The sequence below is a fragment of the Salvia hispanica genome, chromosome 2, assembly GCF_029641045.1.
Source record: "Salvia hispanica isolate PSC_SH4W2 chromosome 2, Shi_PSC_v1, whole genome shotgun sequence".
Lineage (NCBI taxonomy): Eukaryota > Viridiplantae > Streptophyta > Magnoliopsida > Lamiales > Lamiaceae > Salvia > Salvia hispanica.
In genome coordinates this window covers 5,847,259-5,864,191 of record NC_142693.1, presented here as the reverse complement: position 1 = coordinate 5,864,191, position 16,933 = coordinate 5,847,259, and the positions used below count along the sequence as shown (strand labels likewise).

General features: G+C 33.7%; 1 protein-coding gene across 3 annotated transcripts; it reads left to right on the top strand.

Moving 5' to 3' along the window:
- The first annotated feature begins 6,255 nt into the window (after positions 1 to 6,255).
- On the top strand, positions 6,256 to 16,669 carry LOC125200668 (putative F-box/FBD/LRR-repeat protein At1g78760). Of its 3 annotated transcripts, XM_048098383.2 has the most exons (6): positions 6,256 to 7,683; positions 9,763 to 9,885; positions 13,978 to 14,957; positions 15,354 to 15,518; positions 15,599 to 15,942; positions 16,372 to 16,669. In XM_048098383.2, exons 3-6 carry the CDS (start codon positions 14,010 to 14,012, stop codon positions 16,442 to 16,444), a joined length of 1,530 nt encoding a protein of 509 aa, XP_047954340.1. In that variant the 5' UTR covers positions 6,256 to 7,683; positions 9,763 to 9,885; positions 13,978 to 14,009; the 3' UTR covers positions 16,445 to 16,669. The 3 variants fall into 3 exon arrangements, with proteins under 3 accessions (XP_047954340.1, XP_047954339.1, XP_047954338.1); XM_048098382.2 differs by lacking the exon at positions 9,763 to 9,885; XM_048098381.2 differs by lacking the exons at positions 6,256 to 7,683; positions 9,763 to 9,885 and having other exon boundaries at positions 9,898 to 14,957.
- The last annotated feature ends 264 nt before the right edge of the window (positions 16,670 to 16,933 follow it).

Here is a 16,933-nt window from a genome sequence, read left to right as displayed (position 1 = left end):
TATTTAACTAATTATTTTTTTCTCTAATTTAACTATTTGAAACGCCTCTATTAATATGGAATGGAGGGAGTATTAAAAATGATATATGGCTCTAATACTAATAATAACGGGTATTAACGGGACTAACGGGTATACCCGTACGGGTAGTGGGTATACCCGCTACCCGCAAAACTCTAAAACACACTACCCGATCCCGCCCCATTTCCCGTTATCGTCGGGTATCGGGTACCCGATACCCGACGGGTAGCGGGTCGAGATGGGAATTACCCATTACCCGCTACCCATTTTGCCACCCCTAATGGCAATGGACCTACGGGTCATATATACAATGGCAATGACCTTCGGGTCATATATATGTATACAATGGCGATGGGACCTCCGGGTCATATTATACAATGACAATGGACATTCGGGTCATATATATATATATGTACAAAGGCAATGGGACCTTCGGGTCATATACAATGGAATCCCGGGCAGATACCAGACTTGATTTGTCACAAAATAATAAATAGAATAGAGTGACATATGCTTATCTATGTGGAGTTATTTTTAATAATTATTGATTATTGTTATCTATATTAGTTAAAGAATAAGTTTGATTGTTGGGCTGTAGAATTAAAGGTAAGGTTTATATACACTGAGTTGTAGCTCATATAAACCACTATAATTTTTCAAGAATAAGATATCAGTGGAGTTTTTGGTTGACGTGGGTCGTAGGAACTGCACGTGTAATCAGGTTCGGCGGCTGACGCGTTTTGGCAACCTTCTCCTCCTCATTCCAGGTTTGAATTTTTACACATTATTAATATCAATAAATTTAATCACAAATTTCAAAAGGCCTGCGAATTGAATTTTTTTTTTTAAATCTCTCAAATTTATAGGCATATATAAAAATATCTATGGTAGTTTCAAATTTCCTTATTCTATTTCTAAAACTTCTACATTAATGTTTTATAACGTAAAAATATTTAAAATCAAAAGATTTGTAACCGACATTAATCTAAATTTATTTATAAAATGGATACATTAATTGCCCAATACTTACCTCTTATATATGGATAGATAAATTAATATTTCCCAATATTAGCTGAATACTCTATATTATGTTTTAATATATAGCAAAAATAAGGTATATATAGATTTTCTACCTAAATTATGCACGCCGACGCGGTATACAGAATAAGGAGTAATTAATAACTAGGCCCAATATAACACAAAACTCGCCTTTTATGATTACATCGATCTCATGAGTTTAAGAAACTAAAAGATTGAGCATTAAAAATAAATGCCTAGGCCATATATAAACACAAATGGACATCTAGACATCTATCACTTAAAATATGGTGCAATATATTTCTACAAAATTTCTTTTCTTGGTTATTTTATGCTTTCTCATTTCAGGTTAATATCAATATCAATGTGATGTTTGTTCGACAAACTTAGTTTAATACTTCAATCTTTTATTTTTGCAGATGAAAGAGGATTAGTATCGCGTACTGAAGCAAAGACTTGCACAATTACCTATGAAAATCCCGCATGTGCAATACAAGGAATATCAATATGCACAAAGTGTCTGAAATTTAATACTAAGTTGACTTTTATTCGATGTGACACGAGATTCACTCCATCTAATTGTATTTGTGGATTCATGTGTCCACCATAGTCCTTAGCTAGTTGATTTCAATAATTGACTTGTGTTTTCTCTCTTTCAATATTGAGAAAATTAAATTATAAAATATGAAATTTACTTATTTATACCAAATGGCAAATGCTATTTATAGAGTAGCAAGAAAATATAATTCAAATCAAATGAGGTACTTTCTTAACTAAAGGTTTTCAAAATTTCACCAAGCAAAATTGAACATCAATGTCTGGAGTACACTACTACATATAGTGCATGGTCACAAGGTCTACGAATCCAATCCCATTACATTTGATCTATAGATCGAAGCAACTTGCCACCAAAAGAAAGAAAATAGATGTCAGTCAGAGTTAACTAGAGCAACATGTTGAGCAACTGATAGATGAAGTTGCAACAAGAACTTGAGTTAATGAAATTCTGGTTAGATGCCTATTTAGACATGGGGAAGTTTAAGGACCGCATGTCGATCCTAGAGTAAATGCGAATAATTTTGGACTCAAGCAGTGATCGATTAGTATAATTAAACAAAACGCTTGTGGAGGACGGGCAACTGAAGACTCCAGTCAACTTATGCCGATGTTTTTAGAGATCTCTTCACCAGTGAAATGAAATGAGATGTCTTATGACATTATTAGAATCAAATTGTTCTCATTCTCATTCATAAAAGGGCTAAATTCTATAAATGGGGAGTTCTACAAAAATGGTTCCACCAATAGGCTAGTTTTTTTTTTGTTTTTGCAAATGGGTGATACGCATCCTAAGAATGTGTATTCGAAATACGCATTCTTAGAATGCGTATCTAAGTCGCGCTTTTTTGTTCCCAAAAACAGAAGAAAACGCGGAGGGGAGGGCAAAAACGCAACGCATTCTTAGAATGCGTTTTTGACCTTCATAAATTGACGAACAGAATAGAATCGGGCAGAAGCTGCGCGAAGAATACAGCCTTTTTGCCTGCGAATTCCGTGCGCCGCTGCCGCCGCCGCCGCGCCGCCGATCCCGTCGTGCTTCCACCGCCGCCGCCGCCGGTCCCCCTCAACCCACGGTAAGTATACCTCTCTCTCTATTCGCGGGCAAGGAGGCTGGAGTTCGCAGAGGGCAGAATGCTTCTGCCCGATTCTGTTTCAGGACTAACTTTATAAAGTAAAATACGCATTCTAAGAATGCGTATTTAGTTTGAACTTCTGATTATTTGGTTTGACCGCCGAATCACCTTAGTTACGCATTCTTAGAATGCGCATTTCAAATACGCATTCTTAGAATGCGTATCACCCATTTGCAGAAACAAAAAAAAAACTAGCCTATTGGTGGAACCATTTTTGTAGAACTCCCCATTTATAGAATTTAGCCTTCATAAAAGAGATGTGTGATTACAATATCATAAACTGAATTCTGGTGTTAAATGAAATTAAATCAAAGTTTTGGTGTTGTTTTGGTATAAGAAAGGATGAACTGAGGTTGATTTGGTGAGTGAATTCTGATATTGAATGAAATTAAATCAAAGTTTTGGTCAGTGTTGTTTGGTATAAGAAAGAATGAGTAAGCTTCATTTATTCTCTATAATTATTCATTAATTTGCCAATTTTAATATGGGATAAGGGGATGAGGAGGGTGGCGGAGGCGAAGGAAAGGATGAGGACGAGGGCGGCGGTGGGCGGCGAAGGGAAGGGGACGAGGATGAGGATGAGGATGAGGATGAGAGCGGCGATGATTTGCAGAATTAAGTGAAAATAGCATTGTACGAAAAGTGTTGAACTTGTAGTGAAAGTATTAGAGGATAATTTGGTCCATTCATAAATATTGTTATAATAAGAAAAAAGATGAGAAAATAGATAAGAATTGAAAAATCTTATTTTCTGAAATATTTGCATGCCACGATCCCATATTCCGACAAGTCGGTGAATTTAATCAAGTTAAATTCGAAAGGTCTGCGAATTGAATCTTTTTTTTCGAAATCTCTTAAATTTATAGACATTCACTTCCTCTGTCCTTTAAAATTTGTCTTCATTTTAAGAAATATAATAGAAAATGGATTGGCAAAAGTTAGTGGCAAGTTGGTCCTACTTCTACTTATTAATTATATAATAAAATGCGAGTGAAAATGAGTTAGTGGAATGTGAGATTCATTATCAAAACTGGTAAAAGTGAAAGGTGACAAATTTTTAGAGACAAATGGAAATGGAAATAAGTGACAAATTTTCAGGGACATATAGAGTATAAAAATATCTATAGTAATTTTAAAATTCTTTATTCTTTTTCGAAAACTTCTACATTAATGTTTTATAACCCAAAAATATTTAAAATCAAAAGATTTGTAATTGAAATTAATCTAAATTTATTTATAAAGGGGGTGTTCGGTTTGCAAGATTGTATCCCGGATTAAATATGCAGTGTGTTTGGTTAATGAGATTTAATCATCTAATTCAATCCTAGATAGATTAGCATGAGATAATTAGTCATAGCTAACTCCCTATGAGTAAAATAATCTCACAACTCAATCCTAAATTATATCTTAACATTATTTTATCTAGGAAATCGAACACCACTAAAATGGATACATTAATTGCTCAATACTCACCTCTTATATGTGGATAGATGGATTACTAGATTTAATAAGTACATATTTCCTAAAATATTTAGCTGAATACTCTATTATGTTTTAAAAATAAATGCCTAGGCCCTATATAAGCACAAATTTACATCACATTATTTACAAACAATAGTAACCATCTCTAGACATCTATCACATAAACCATGGTGCAATATATTTCTACAAAATTTCTTTTCTTGGTTATTTTATGCTTTCTCATTTCAGGTTCAAATTTCATAGTACACAATATACATATCAATGTAATGTTTGTTCGACAAACTTAGTTTAATACTATCAATCTTTTATTTTTGCAAATGAAAGAGGGTTAGTATTACGTGCTAAAGCAAAGACTTGCACAGTTACATATGAAGATCCCTTATGTGGAACACAAGGAATCTCACATTGCACAAAATGTCTGGAATATAATACGAAGTTGACTTTTATTCGATGTGACACGAGATTCAGTCCATCTAATTGTATTTGTGGATTCGAATGTCCTCCCTAGTCCCTAGCTAGTTGATTTCAATAATTGACTTATGTTTTTTTCTTTTTCAATATTGAGAAAATTCAATTATATAATATGAAATTTACTTATTTATACCAAATGCGATTTATAAAGTAGCAAGAAAACATACTTCAATTCACATGAGGTACTTTCTTAACTAAATGTTTTTAAAATATCACGAAGCAAAACTGAACATCAATGTCTTGAGTACGCTACTACAAATAGTGCATGGTCACACGGTCTAAGAATCCAATTCCAATACTGCTTGATCCATAGATCGAAGCAACTTGTCGCCCAAAGAAAGAAAATAGATATCTGACAGAGTTAACTAGAGCAATATGTTCAGTAGCTGATAGATGAAGTTGCAACAAGAACTTGAGTTAAAAGAAATTCTGGTTAGAGGCCTATTAAGACACAGGGAAGTTCAAGGACCACATGTCGATCCTGGAGTAAACACGAATAATTTTGGACTCAAGCGGTGATCGATTAATATAATTAAACAAAACGCTTGTGAAAGACGGGCAACTGAAGACTCCAGTCAACATACGTCAATGTTTTTAGACATCTCCTCACTAGTGAAACAAAATGAGAGGTCTGATGACAATATCATAATCAAATTGTCATTCATAAAAGAGATGTCTGATTACAATATCACAATCAAATTATTTCTCATTCTCATTTTCCTCATTCTTATTCACACGTACATGGAATGAATGATATGAGTGTTTGCTAGTAGATTCACTCAATAATTGACCTGAAGTTTATAGTGCTTTCATTCTTATTTTGCGATGATATATAAACAATAAGGAATTCCTCAAATGAATTGTATGTTAAAATAACTAAAATATCCTTATTCATTAAACAAGATTGAAGAAACGATCAAACGACCATGGAGATTATTTAAACACAGAATTGCAAAATCTAAGGACCTTGATATAATGTAATTATTAGTTTGCATTTTCTAACTCTGGTCATAATATAATCACATCCTTACATGCATATAAAAATGAGGTACTCCATGTGATTAATCTGTGGATTTATCTGCTAAAAATTCATAGAATTAATATGGATACATTGGCAAAATTCATTTATAATTTTTACAAAAACAATCGTGCCATACTCTAATTTAATAAAAAAATGACTTTTGATAACTAAATTAACATTGTTAGATGAAAAATCATCTTGATAAATGAATTTGAAAATATGAAATCAAATTATGTTCTCGTGATAAAACTATTCCAAATGAAAAGCCAATTTGCAAATACTTAAAAATTTTAGTATGATCATAGTAGTTTTTTAATGAGAGACATGCTCAAGTCTGCAGCTACGGCGAGTTATTATTAAAAAAAGTAAAACGTTCAAATAGAAGTAAAAAGATAAACCTGAAGCAAATAATGTAAAAAAAAGACATAAAATTTGGTTATATATTAGTTCAAGATTTAAAAAATCTGTATAGTACTGTAAAACAAATAATGTTTGGATTATTCGTAAATTATCCAATGATCAATAACGTATGTGTAATTGTTTTTCAACAATTTGCCATAATTTAATTAATCAATCGCAACAGTCCAAATATAATGTTCTGATTTCTATATTAGATCTACAGATCATCAAACTTATTTTTCAGCTGATTTCGGAAGAGGCAATTTGCCATAGTTTAATTAGCAGAGTATATCAAATTGCGTCATTTTTTTGTGACCGATCACAAAAATTGCAGTTTCCGATCACAATTTGGATCGATTGACTGAAATATGAAGCTTCTCATGGCTCACTATCATTGCAGGCTGCAGCCGATTTCTCAATTTTTGTGTTGGCCGTGCACTTCTCCTGTTAATCGAATAAGGGGCATTGCTTCAGTCTTCATCAGGTTTCTGTAATGCTTAATTTATGCATACTTGTGGAGGAAAGGGAAGATGGATTTTTTGTAATGCCTTTATATTGATAAGAGATCGCAACGGATTTTATTTGAGCTGCAGAAACAGGTTTCAGGCGTTCTGTGTTGTTATGAATTTAGGGCTCTTTTTCTTTCGAATATGCAGAGAGTAGCCGATTGTTAAGACTGCTTGAAATACGCCTTTTTTGGATACTTGAATTTGTTCATGCAAATGGCCTCCGTTTTACAACAGATTAAGAACTCAAAATTCATGCTTTCCCACACTGATTTTCTAAATGCCGTGTGGATTAGCTTGCTGTCGAAAAGATGGAAGTATGTTTGGACTTTGATGCTTTACTTAGTTTTCAACATATATTGGTTTGTGAAGTGGATTTCGATGATTTGGGATTTATCAATTGGTCTTTACTTATAAGAGATGGATGGCTCTCTCGACCTATAAGGATCAAATGTATGTACTGATGACACATAATGAAGCAGCTGAATGAGCTCCTCAATGTTGTAGCTGGGAAGAAGGTTCGAGAACTTTGCTTTCGTGATGATTACACTGCTCATGAGTTCATCCCTCACGTCCTTTGTGAAACATTGGAAGGTTACATTGTAGTAACAAAACATCTCATTGCAAGTAATAGCATTTTGGAGTAACCAAAGTAGTCTTGACGAGATTTCTCATATGAGGTGAGGTTGCTGAGAAATTTCTTTTACGTGATTGTATTAAGCACAAGAATGTCTACTTATAAGATTGCCAAGTCATGGGCCTTGAGTAGATTGATGGTTCAGGAAGTACTCAAGAATCTAACAATCACGAATCTGTATGGCCGTGAGAAAATTTGAGTTGTAGACTATATTTCAATGCTGAGCTCATGATTTGTCTTCCGAACTTGCTCTTTATCTGCTACATTGGATGAATGCGCAGTCTCTTCGGATAATGTCTCAGTCAGCCTAGCCTTCTATGATTACCTTGTGGGTGGATACAAAAAACCGCTTACCTTGTTCTGCAAGGTTGATTGGGCTTGATGATGTGACTATGTCCAATGTCCACTCTTCTTGCTAAGGTATGTGGATACTGCTTCACATCTCTCTTGTAAACATAATACATATTATTATACATAATTTTCCTGGTATTTTATATAGGAATATAGGATGCAGCCAATAAGTTGTCAATTCTGTTTCCTGTTTTGTCGCTTGAGAGGGTGATTTTTTCAATAGATGTATTATCATATATGAAAGGAATTTAACTTTAATTAACAATCACATTTAGTTTTTTACTCGTATATTCAATGATTGTGATATGACTTGTCTGATGAGTTTTTCACTTATTTATGGATGACAAATTGTAAAGAAAATCCACAGGTATTAACAAAAATGAAAAAACAAAAAGAAAAAAACGAAGTTTTCTAATCTAAGGATGATTGCAGACAGCCTAAAACAATAGTAATGTTGAAATGTGTAAGAATGTAGAGTAGAAATATCAAGAGAAAAGATGCAGTGAAATGAGGTTCAAAGTACACTTTAATTAGTCTTTATTCGTCCACTGATCTTGATTTAGAAGTACTATAACTTGCTTAGTATGCTTAGAATGTTGCACGTGCAAGCTAGTTTAAAACATTTACCTGGGTTTTTGAACCTGTATCTTTAGCCTGTTCATGATGGAAGAACATAAAAGGATTTGCGCAACATATCTATGTGAATCATTGCCATCTACACTTGGTCATTTTGGTCCTCCGGATATATGAATGTAATAGTCTTTGGCTCTAAAGAAAATAAAGAATTATCATGTAGGGTACTCCGTTAATTTGGTGTTAGTGGCTAAGTTGTATTAAATGTTATTTACTTCATATATGATGGAGTTAAAGAGGCATAAAAGTGTAGAAAAAGGATCATTTTTCTTTTCAATTGGAGAGAATTGAATAAAAACAGGTAAATAATAATCCGAGATGAGATTGAGTACCTTGCCCCCATCCCCATCAAGTCTAATGGTCTTTTTCCTTTAGTCTAACTTGATTCCTACTTTTTTTTACAGACAACCTTATGTAACAATGCATTACTTATAGATATCTGCAAATCAAGTACAGAGATAAACTAGCCATTCAACGATCCAAAAATTTATGCCAATAGTTTTTCTTATTGTTTTCCAACTGTAGTTTACATTTCCTTGATTATCCTTTCTTTATCAGACATTTTCTAGTTTTACTGCCACTAAATACTAATTGAGGGAGTTTCATCTCCTCTCCTGTAGATGATGGGTATACTAGGACATAAACTACAAAAACCAAGCTAAATTACGTTACTTGGCAGAATACAACACAATTAGCTCTTAGTTAATAAAGTATGACATCAACTTCAATTTCATACATGTGAAAGTTTTTACATATTTTTAATCATATCTTAATTTGTATGATAGACTTTGCTATCTTTGTTTTGCATGGGTGTGCAAGTGCAAGTGCTAAAATTAAAATGATACTGTGTCTTTCATGTTTTGGTTAGATTCTGCTTAATATATTTGAAATGCTCAGCAGAAGTATTTTGATTTTGAATGACATTTGATAGTCTATTTCTAAATTATTTTTAGATTTAGAGTTTAGTCTATTTCTAAATTATTTTTAGATTTACAATTTACGAGAATAAACTCCTGAGATATGCAATTGTAACCATTGAGAGTCTATGGAAACATTAAACATCTCTGTGTTCCAAAATATAGAAGGGATATTAGACGCAGAGGATTTTCTTTATTTATTTATTTTGCGGATAATAATGTAGTAAAGCACATTTAGTGACATTGAAAAACATTATCAGAATGATTTATGGTCTCATACTGATTGGCTGTTAATAGCCTGTTAGTGCTAATTCAGTAAGTTATTAACTCAATCATATTCATCTCGCGTTGTTTAGATATATGATTAGTATTTGCTGATAAAATAAAATGGGGTAGTGCTTCTAATGGAATAACAAATACAGTGTATTGGTTGGAAACTTGGCATAAATGAAATCACATTCATGTGATACCTCTCAGTGGGAAATACCATGATCCATGTCAGATTTTTCTTCCTTATTATGTACTCTCACTTTTACATTTATTTAGTTGATGTATCCGTGTTGTCAAAAATCTGCGCTGTCAAATTTTCTTTCTTTAGGTATAAATATTGATTGGAGAAAAACCTTGTTGCCGCCGCACTCAACTGGCTGAATTTTCTGCCTCGCCCCCTCTCGCCGCTATAGGTTTTCTTGAGAAGTCGAAAACAGTCTTTCCATTTGCAGTGAGCTTCTTGTTAAGATAAATTTCTTATTGAATTATTTAATTGTACGGATTTATATAAATTTGCCTCCAATTAAAGATCATTTTGATTTTAATTTAATTTCTATAAAATGTAGATCATTTGATTGTTTAGATATTCATCTATGCATGAGCCTTTATAATTCATTGACTGTTTGTTTTGTCAATCTGCATCTGTTATTGCTGCTCATATCAGGCTTGGATCTGTATCTGTTTAATATCATTTTGATTTAAATTTAATTTCTATGAAATGCAGATCATTTGATTGTTTAGATATTCGTCACTGGGCGAGGCTTTATTATTAATTGACTGTTTGTTTTATCAATCTGCATTTGTTGTTGCTGCTCGTATCAGGCTTGGATCTGTATCTGTTGAACATTTCGTTTAGGCATTCGGCAATTTGGTCATTTATGTTGAGTTTGTTTTGGGGCATGGTATTAATGTATAGCGACAGTATTATGAGATCCAGTTATAGAAATGTGAACACCATACAATTCTCCAAAAAAATTCTTGGTTGAGATGTATTAGAAAGTAAAGCATGTATTCATTCTGGATGTTATCTCTGACAGTGACTTTTTCTGCCCCACCCCCTCTCTTCCCCACTATAGGTTTTCTCTAGAAGTAAAAAAATGTATTTCCATTTGCAGTGAGCTTCTTGTTGTTAAGATAATTATCTTATTGAATTATATAATTGTATGGATTCCAATACATTTGCTTCTAATTTAAGATCATTTTGATTTAAATCTTATTTCTGTAAAATGTATCGTGTTGTTTAGATACATAATTAGTATTTTCCGGTAAAATAAAATGAGGTAGTGCTTTTACTAATGGAATAACAAGTACAGCGTATTGGTTGGCAACTTGGCATAAATGAAATCACATTCATGTGATAGCACTCAGTGGTAAATAGCATGATCCATGTCAGATTTTTCTTCCTATTTTTATGTACTCTCGCTTTTAAATTTATTTAGTTGATGTATCCAACTTTTTCTTTAGTAACTTTTTCGGAGGAGAGGCTGTATCCGCGTTGTCAAAATATTCTTTCTTCAGGTGTAATTAGTGAATTGTGAAACCTTGTTACCTCCGCTACTCAATTGGCTGAATTTTCCTCCCCGCTATAGGTTATCTCGAGAAGTCAAAAATAGTCTTTCCATTTGCAGTGAGCTTCTTCTTGTTAAGATAATTATCTTTATTGAAGTATTTAATTGTACGGATTTTAATACATTTACCTCCAATTTAAGATCATTTTGATTTAAATTGTATTTCTATGAAATGTAGATCTTTTGATTGTTTAGATATTCATCCCTGCATGAGCCTTTATAATTCATTGACTGTTTGTTTTATCAATGTGCATCTGTTGCTGCTGCTCATATCAGGCTTGGATCTGTATCTATTGATTATTTCTGTTAGGCATTCGGCAATTTGGTCATTTAGGTTGTGTTTGTTTTGTGGCATGGTATTAATGTATAGCGACAGTATTATGAGATCCAGTTATAGAAATGTGAAGACCATATGTTTCTCCATAAAAATCTTGGTTGAGATATATGAGAAAGTAAAAGCATGTATTCAATCTGGATATTTTCTTTGGATGATACATTTTTACAGTGAATATTTCTGCCCCACCTCCCCCTTTGCCCTGGTATTGGTTTTTTCGAGAAGTCAAAGATAGTATTTTCATCTGTAGTGAGTTCCTTGTTGTTAAGATAATTGTCTTATGAATAATTTATTGTACGGATTTTAATACATTTGCCTCCAATTTAAGATCATTTTGATTTAAATTTAATTTCTATAAAATGTAGATCATTTGATTGTTTAGATATTCATCACTGCATGAGCCTTTATAATTCATTGACTGTTTTTTTATCAATCTGCATCTGTTATTGCTGTTCATATCCAGACTTGGATCTGTGTCTGTTGAACATTTCTTATATGCATTTGTCAATTTGGTCATTTATGTTGAGTTTTTTTGAAGCTTGGTATTAATGTATAGCGACAGTGTTATGGGATCCAGTTATTAAAATGTGAACACCCTACACTTCTCCATAAAAAAGTCTTGGTTGAGATGTATGAGAAAGTAAAGCATGTATTCAATCTGGATATTATCTCTATCAGTGACTTTTTCTGCCCCATCCCCTCTCTTCCCCGCTATAGGTTTTCTCTAGAAGTCAAAATTCATCTTTTCATTTGCAGTGAGCCTCTTGTTGTTAAGATAATTATCTTATTGATTGTACGGATTTTAAGACATTTGCCTCCAATTTAAGATCATTTTCATTTAAATTTAATTTCTATAAAATGTAAATCATTTGATTGTTTAGATATTAATCTCTGCATGAGCCTTTATAATACATTGAATGTTTGTTTTGTCAATCTGCATCTGTTATTGCTGCTCATATCAGACTTGGATCTGATCTGTTGAACATTTCTTATAGGCATTTAGAAATTTGAGTATTTATGTTGAGTTTCTCTCGGGACATGGTGTTAATGTATAGCTGCAGTATTACTATTATGAGATCCAGTTATAGAAATGTGAACACCATACACTTCTCCCAAAAAATCTTGGTTGAGATGTATGAGAAAGTAAAGCATGTATTCAATTTTCACAGTGACTTTTTTTTGGATTCAATATTTTCCGTTCGGTGCACAGAATTGGAATTTGAATTCTATGAATTGTATTATAATTCCATATCAAATCCTTTGTTCTGTAAAAATGTTGTAATTGATATGGAATAGAGTTTGAAGAAATTATAGTGTATGTGTGCAATGTGTGTGCAGCGTGTGTTTAGATAGCCTGTTCATACTTATTGGCTGTTAATAGCCTGTTATTGCTAATTCAGTAAGTTATTAACTCAGTCATATTCATTTCGTGTTGTTTAGATAAATTAGTATTTTCCGGTAAAATAAAATGGGGTAGTGCTTTTACTAATGGAATAACAAATACAGCGTATTGGTTGGCAACTTGGCATAAATGAAATCACATTCATGTGATTCCACTCAGTGGTAAATACCATGATCTATGTCAGATTTTTCTTCCTATTTATGTACTCTTGCTTTTAAATTTATTTAGTTGATGTATCCAACTTTTTCTTTAGTAACATTTTCGGAAAAGAGGCTGTATCCGCGTTGTCAAAATATTCTTTCTTTAGGTATAATTAGTGAATTGTGAAACCTTGTTACCTCCGCTACTCAATTGGCTGAATTTTCTTCCCTGCCCCCTCTCTTCCCCGCTATAGGTTATCTCGAGAAGTCAAAAATAGTCTTTCCATGTGCAATATGTGTGCAATGTGTGTGAAATGTGTGTGTATTGTGTGCAATATATGTGTTACCTTGTTACCTCCGCTACTCAATTGGCTGAATTTTCTTCCCCGCCCCCTCTCATCCCCGCTATAGGTTATCTCGAGAAGTCAAAAATAGTCTTTCCATGTGCAATATGTGTGCAATGTGTGTGAAATGTGTGTGTATTGTGTGCAATATATGTGTTACCTTGTTACCTCCGCTACTCAATTGGCTGAATTTTTCTTCCTATTTATGTACTCTTGCTTTTAAATTTATTTAGTTGATGTATCCAACTTTTTCTTTAGTAACATTTTCGGAAAAGGGGCTGTATCCGCGTTGTCAAAATATTCTTTCTTTAGGTATAACTAGTGAATTGTGAAACCTTGTTACCTCCGCTACTCAATTGGCTGAATTTTCTTCCCCGCCCCCTCTCTTCCCCGCTATAGGTTATCTCGAGAAGTCAAAAATAGTCTTTCCATGTGCAATATGTGTGCAATGTGTGTAAAATGTATGTGTAGTTTGTGTGTAGTGTGTGTGTATTGTGTGCAATATATGCCTAATTTAAAGTAACTATTTGGAATTCTAGTTATCTACTTTTGATATAGAATTCAAATTGTGGAATTGGGATGAATTGGAATTGTAATTCAATTAAATTCCATTTTTTGCGGTACCAATTCAAGTTCCGTATGCCCAATTCCATGATACTGGACGGAGCCTGAGGGTATTTTTAGTCTTTTAATTTGTTAGGGGTATTAAACAAAAATCTTTTTGATGAATAAAGAAGCTCTTCTATTGTTTGCAGGGATAAGTGCACTATTTGCTGCATTTGAAGAAATGGGGATTTCGACTAAAAATATAAAATGGACACAAACTGAGAATGAAAAAAATATTGAACAGGAATCTCATGACAGGCTAAGTAGTCTGCCCTCTGAAATCCTAGACCACATTCTATTGTTTCTCAGCATGAATGAAGTTGTGAAAACCGGCGTGCTGTCAAGAAAATGGAGATACTTCTGGCATTCAACACCATGCTTGAACTTCGATTTTAGAGATTTCCGGAACCAGGAGCGCTGCCTAAATTTGAGTTACAATGAATGCGTGATAAAATTTTGGGTATTTGTCAAGTGCGCAATCGTGATCAGCTCACCCATTTGTAGACTTCGGCTCTACTGTGAAGTCTGTGATACCATTCAGCTTGATTCACTTTTATATCTTTGCGCTTTGAAAGAAGTCCAAGAACTTGATATTTTTACTGGATATGGAATCCTGCAGTGTCCAATTGATTGTGGTGTACCAACTCACATTGACGCATTTATACAGGGCGTGAATAGCCTGGTTGAGTTGCAACCATTGACAAGCTTTTCAAATCTCAAGACCCTAAATTTGGTTGGGGTCCAGTTTGATGATTCTGATATAGCTGCGAATGTGTTCAGTGATTGTGGTGTTCTTGAGACTTTATCTCTGGAACATTGTTGTTTTGTGATGAGAAACCATCTCAAAATTTCTGCCAATAACCTTAGAACTTTGAACTTTGTAAACAGTGGCCCTGATTGGTGGGATTATGCATGCATGTTCGACGGGGAGCTGGAACTTCATACTCCAAAACTTGTATCTTTCTGGTATATCGGGCCAGTGCTACAGCTTAGTCAATCCTCGGATATGCTATTTTTGAAGAATGCCTCCATTGAGCTCCGATATCAAAATACACCAGGGGACTTAGGTGCTATGGTTTTAGGTATTCGTCATGTCCAGGAGTTATCAGTGTCGCCAAATTTTGTCCTGGTATGTGTAGATTAAATACTATAGTAATGGTAGTACTAGTAGTATATTACTATCATTTTTTATCTTCTAATTTTGAATTTCTGCAATACTTTTGACATAATTGTACATTTAAAGACATGTTAATGGCATTTTTGTGCAGCTTAGGGACATGTTAGTGGTATTTTTGTGCAGCTTAGAGACATGTTAGTGGTAGTTTTGTGCAGCTTGAGTGATTGAACATTCTGTTAGTACTGTGATGTCCATTATAAAAACTTCTTATTGAACGAACATTCTGCTAGATTTTAAGGGTATATATTTTAGTTGTGTGTATCACTATATACTTATAAGTTGCGTACGAGTTGGTGATGGATATTCATATCTGTAAATGTAATTATCATGTGCTTTCTTCTTTGTTAGTACTACTCTCCTGAATTTGAAAAATATGTTGGCGACTTCAGTCCTCTCGACAGTCTGAGCAGCTTGAAGGTTGATATGGAATTCACGGGGGACCATATGGAGGGTCTAATAAAGCTACTCCAGCTTTCTCGTAATCTTGAAACTCTATGCATCCGATTCACTGAGGTACAGTTTGTTTGATACCATATTATTTGAAGCATGTAGAGTCTATGTTTATAACTAAAATATGGTTGATAATGCTTCAGCTCCCCGGGATAATCAGTTGGGAGTCCAGGAAAATCGATGTCCCTATGATATCACACAAGCTGAAAGTAATTGAGATTTTTACGGCCTGCGACCTGGAGAACTTGGTAGAGCTTATCAGATTCTTCGTTGAGAATGCAAAATCTTTAGAGAAGATAAACATCACGCAAGAGGAAGAAATGCTGGATCTGGAGGAATTCTACACCTTGCACGACGTTGAGTTAGCATGTGAATCAGTTTCTATATCCATCGGTTTAGCTTCTGCTTCTGGAACAGTCAAGATGTTTGACTTCTCGTTTTGGAAATGTGGTTCGGGTACAGCCGGTCAATCTATCGAATACGGCCGGTAAATCGATCTTTCTTCTACTTGCTCCTTATCATCAAAACAAAAACTAGGTAGCTTAATAAGGTGAACTGATGACATTATTATTTATAACTTGCTTAGACCATTTCGACCTTTTGGATATGCCATCTATCTGTCCTTGTTTGTTTTGAACTTTTGCTGTTTTGAATTGATTGGGATTGTTTGAAACTCTGTGATCAATGCATTGCTATGCTCTATTTTAGTATTTCTCAACTTTGATAATCAGTTTGAATATGCAATCTCTGCTTTGTGCACCTTGAATTTAACTGTGATGTGCATTTTTCTGTGCAACTTTAGAAATTAGAATTCAAAGATGAATTCCAGAATTTTTTGGTGCATTTTGCAAAAAAATATCCCAGCCTTCTAAGAGCTAAATTTCAGTAGTTTTAAACAAATGTGATTGTGATACAGACAACGGAGATCAGAGGCGGAAGATTTACAAGCGTGGAGAGCGGGAGATCATTTGGCTGTTGCAAGAAGATAACTTGGCAGAAGGAAGCACTTAACAGTTCAGAGATTTATTTGCTGATTTGTTATTTTGGTTAATTTATATATTAGAGATCAGGAAGATATAATATTATGTTGGAGAGATTGGTTAAGGATGATTTTATATCGTAGGCCTCTTGTGTGAGGATTATTATTTCGTTTTCATTTCCCTCCATTCAGTAACTGAATTTCAGTTATATAAAGCCGAGTTCCTTTTATCAAAGTCGTTACTGATTCATTCCGGTATTGTGTTCGAGCGCCTCTCGTGCTCTATTTTGCCTGGCACCTTTATACTCCTAACAGAATGCATCAAATTTACAATATCCGCTGTATTTTCCAAAATTTGATACTACTTGGATCCTAAATTAAAGTTTAAGCTTTCAATCAAATTTTGCTATTTTTTATCAATGACTTTATATTTTATAAATTCATTACTCATTTATGAAATTAATAGGCATGTAATAGTAGATTCACATTTCAATAATTT